General features: G+C 41.4%; 1 protein-coding gene across 1 annotated transcript; it reads left to right on the top strand.

The window, feature by feature from the left end:
- The first annotated feature begins 1,597 nt into the window (after positions 1 to 1,597).
- On the top strand, positions 1,598 to 2,518 carry LOC148534506 (hemoglobin subunit alpha-2-like). The gene is made up of 3 exons (XM_088466900.1): positions 1,598 to 1,810; positions 2,060 to 2,264; positions 2,390 to 2,518. Exons 1-3 carry the CDS (start codon positions 1,716 to 1,718, stop codon positions 2,516 to 2,518), a joined length of 429 nt encoding a protein of 142 aa, XP_088323026.1. The 5' UTR covers positions 1,598 to 1,715.
- The last annotated feature ends 1,009 nt before the right edge of the window (positions 2,519 to 3,527 follow it).

Consider the following 3,527-nt stretch of genomic DNA (forward strand, 5'->3'; position numbering starts at 1 on the left):
ATATGAAAGATCATCCTGGACACATTACATACTATTATTCTCACCTCAGCAAAATTATTAAAAAGAGAACCAATGAAGAGATCACAATTTTGGGGGGTATCAGATAATAGAACTTTTATATATTCAATGCAGACCAAAAAGTCTGTTCTAAAGATACATAATGTACCGACTTCCCTATCACTAGTAACTGCTGATGCTGAGCTATCTGTAACCCACAGAGGGGAACACTGTACATTGCAGACTTACAGTTATGATGCTTTGAAATTGAAATTGAAATATAAATTCACAAAATATATGCGGTTAGTTTCAGCAGTACAATTACGTTCTTGTATCAGCATATTTCCTATGGCTTTGTCCATTTCACATATAAATATTGCTTCTTAAAACTCATATGTCTGTACAATTTTATTTAATAATCTGCATCTACCCCTTTTCTCTGCTAAATGCTTGTTTTTGCAAAGTTTCCAAAGACTGAAAACAGAGCATTGTAATAATTGCATGTACCAGGTGCAGTCATTCTAGCTATACATATTCCAAATTATCCATGCATATGTATATAGTTATATTTTTGTTATATATAGACTCCGCAACTGAAATGTGGATAGTGTATTTACTGACCCATGGAATAGTTTTATATATATAGTGTAGTGTGTAAGCACTATGGACCTCATTCAGAGTCGGTCGAAGTGGCCGCACGGTCGTACGGGAAAAGGGGCCGGATATGCAAATGATTCCCTCGCAAGTTGCGTCCCTAAGTTCGGATCGGTAGCTGGCCGACCAAGGGGAGGAAGCGGCCGGAATTAAAAAAAATACGCCCCCTTCTCGTACGCATTGCACGTCATCTCCGGGAATATAAGGATTAATCGAGACCATCTGGAACCATCGGAACTGGTCGTAGAGTTTAAGGTTGACCATACCCTCTCTTAAGCTCTACGATCATGTCAGTGTAAAAACCTCCCATGTCACATGTGCCATGACGCTACTTTGTTAATTATGCACTCCCATAAACCGTATGCACTCCCAAAAAACGCCGTTCGCATAATTAGGCACGCCTGCGTTCGGATCTCCACTCCCCAGTTTTCAAGCACCTTCCCCTGTTACCACATACAAACGCCTCAATCTGTCACTCAAACTACCGACCTGGCTGTGTTCAAGGAGAGAGAAATTTCTGATCGTAGCGGCTAGTTTGAGCACACGCATTGCGAAATTTACACATGCGCAGTATAGCGAACATCGGTGGCGTACGACCGTGAGGCCGCGTCGACCGACTCTGAATGAGGTCCTATGCACTTTGTGTTTTACCCAATTTAGATATTCAGGTTCTGGAAGATAATCTGGTTGCTAAACCTGCTATAGAAAGAGATTTTATTTAGCTCTTTATTATTATTAATCAGGTGGCACGGATGTGATTGTACCTTCATGAGAATTAAACTTGGGTAATTACATTGTATATTACAGTGACTTGGTATGTATTATCATATATATTTTTTAAGATGTACCATGGAATCTTAAAACTGGGCTGGGCTGCTTGTCTTGGAGAAGATCCAAGATGGTTGAGTGTGGAAGCTATGGGTCTGGGAGGAGCTGGTCTCTGGCTAGTGTAGTAGATGAGGAAGGTGGAGCCCTGTGTTATTATTCCTTGTACATGACCCCTATAAAAGGTGGCATTATTACAGCTCTATAATCAGTGTACTCATTGGACAACACAACTTACCATGGCTCTCACCGCTGATAACAAGGCACACATCCAGGCCATCTGGCCATGTGCAGCTGCTCATGCTGAAAAGTATGGCGAAGAAGCTCTGTACAGGTAAATCACTTTGCTGTGCATGTCATTGAACTCATTGTGTGGGATGTCACTGTTTAGAGTAGGGTAGAAATTTTTGTGGGGTGAAATTCATTGTGTAGCAAAGGTTGGGAATCATTGTGTGGGATGCATAGTCATATTTCTATATTATTAGACATTCCCAATATCTGTAACAATGAGTATACAGCTATCCTCTATTATAATGTGTCATGTGATTCATCCCTTCACATTTTGTTTCGTCCTCTTTCCTAGGATGTTCCTTAGTAATCCCCAGACTAAAGTTTACTTCCCTGGTTTTGAAATCCACAAGGATTCTCCTCAGATTCTAAAACATGGGAAGAAGGTAATGGATGCTCTGACAGATGCTGTCAATCACTTGGACAATATTGAGGGAGCCCTGGATAAACTAAGTGACCTCCATGCCTTTGATTTGAGAGTGGATCCTGGCAACTTTCCGGTAAGTGTTAATCAGTGACTGCTATTGTAGAACTTGTTGTGTGTAGTTATCTATGTAATGTAGGAGAAATATGGTTGTACTGTGTTTGGGCGGCAGCTAATTCCTACTGTCTCTTTCTCATCCAGCTCCTGGCTCATCACATCCTGGTGGTATTTGCCGTCCATTTCCCGAAAAAGTTTGACTGCGCCACACACCAGGCTCTGGACAAGTTCTTGGCTAGGGTTGGATGCGCTCTGACATCCAAATACCGTTAAGGAGATCAGTAATGGCAAATGATTCAGTAACACCATAAATCCACCAATATGACCATAGCAAATAAAGACAACTTGTGATATTTGAAATAAAGTGAATTAACTTTCTGTTTTGTCTCCTCTTTTATTAATATACTTTTTGTACAAAAATACAATTAAAATGATAAATTAAGTTGTCTTTTATAGAAACAGTCATTAAAAGGTATCCAACCAACATGAGAAAAACTATTATGTGCAAAATATATTTGACACACAAACTACACTCATGGTAGAAGGGCACTGTAAAAGTTGGTATTATTACATGGCATATTGTCAATGTCCAACATTACATGCATAGCTTTGGAAGCACACAGTACATAAAGCACACAGAACGTAATAAAACACTCAGCAAATGAAACACATTATTCATTAACACAACTTTTGCAAGTTAGCAATAATTATTGTTGCAATTTTTTATATTTTGGCCATGTTCGGGGATGAGGGAGGGTGCCTACACATTCAGTATAAGCGGGAGCGCGCCCGATACTTTAATGCAGGTAAAAACTCCGATATAAAACGTTAACTTCGACAGTGAAGTTAACGTTCCATATTGAATACCCCTGTAAGAGGCCTATTCATCAAATGATAAATGGCCCAGTAACCATGCGGAAACACTAGTTTCCACATTTTTAAGTTACCGGGCAATTCATTATTAGGGGTCCTATCGGACCCCCAGGTATTCAGCAAACTCCGAACACTGAAAGAGAACAAGCGCCATCTTCAGACAGCGCTTGTTCTCCGATCCCCGCTCCTTCCTATGGGAAGGAGTTCCAGGGATGCGAAGAAGAATCCGAGCGGTTCCCTCCGCCGCCTTCTCACCAGGTGCCCGGTGGCTGTGCATATGCGTCACCCGAGGTCACGCATGCTTTGCTGGGGCGACGGGGAGCAGGTAAGTAATGCAGCTACAGAAGTACCTGCGGTACTTTCCATGGGGACAACTGCTTTTCGGAGCAGTTGCCCCCTCACCGGAGCA

This window comes from Taudactylus pleione, unplaced genomic scaffold (genome assembly GCF_031769625.1).
Source record: "Taudactylus pleione unplaced genomic scaffold, aTauple2 ptg000066l, whole genome shotgun sequence".
Taxonomy (NCBI): Eukaryota; Metazoa; Chordata; class Amphibia; order Anura; family Myobatrachidae; genus Taudactylus; species Taudactylus pleione.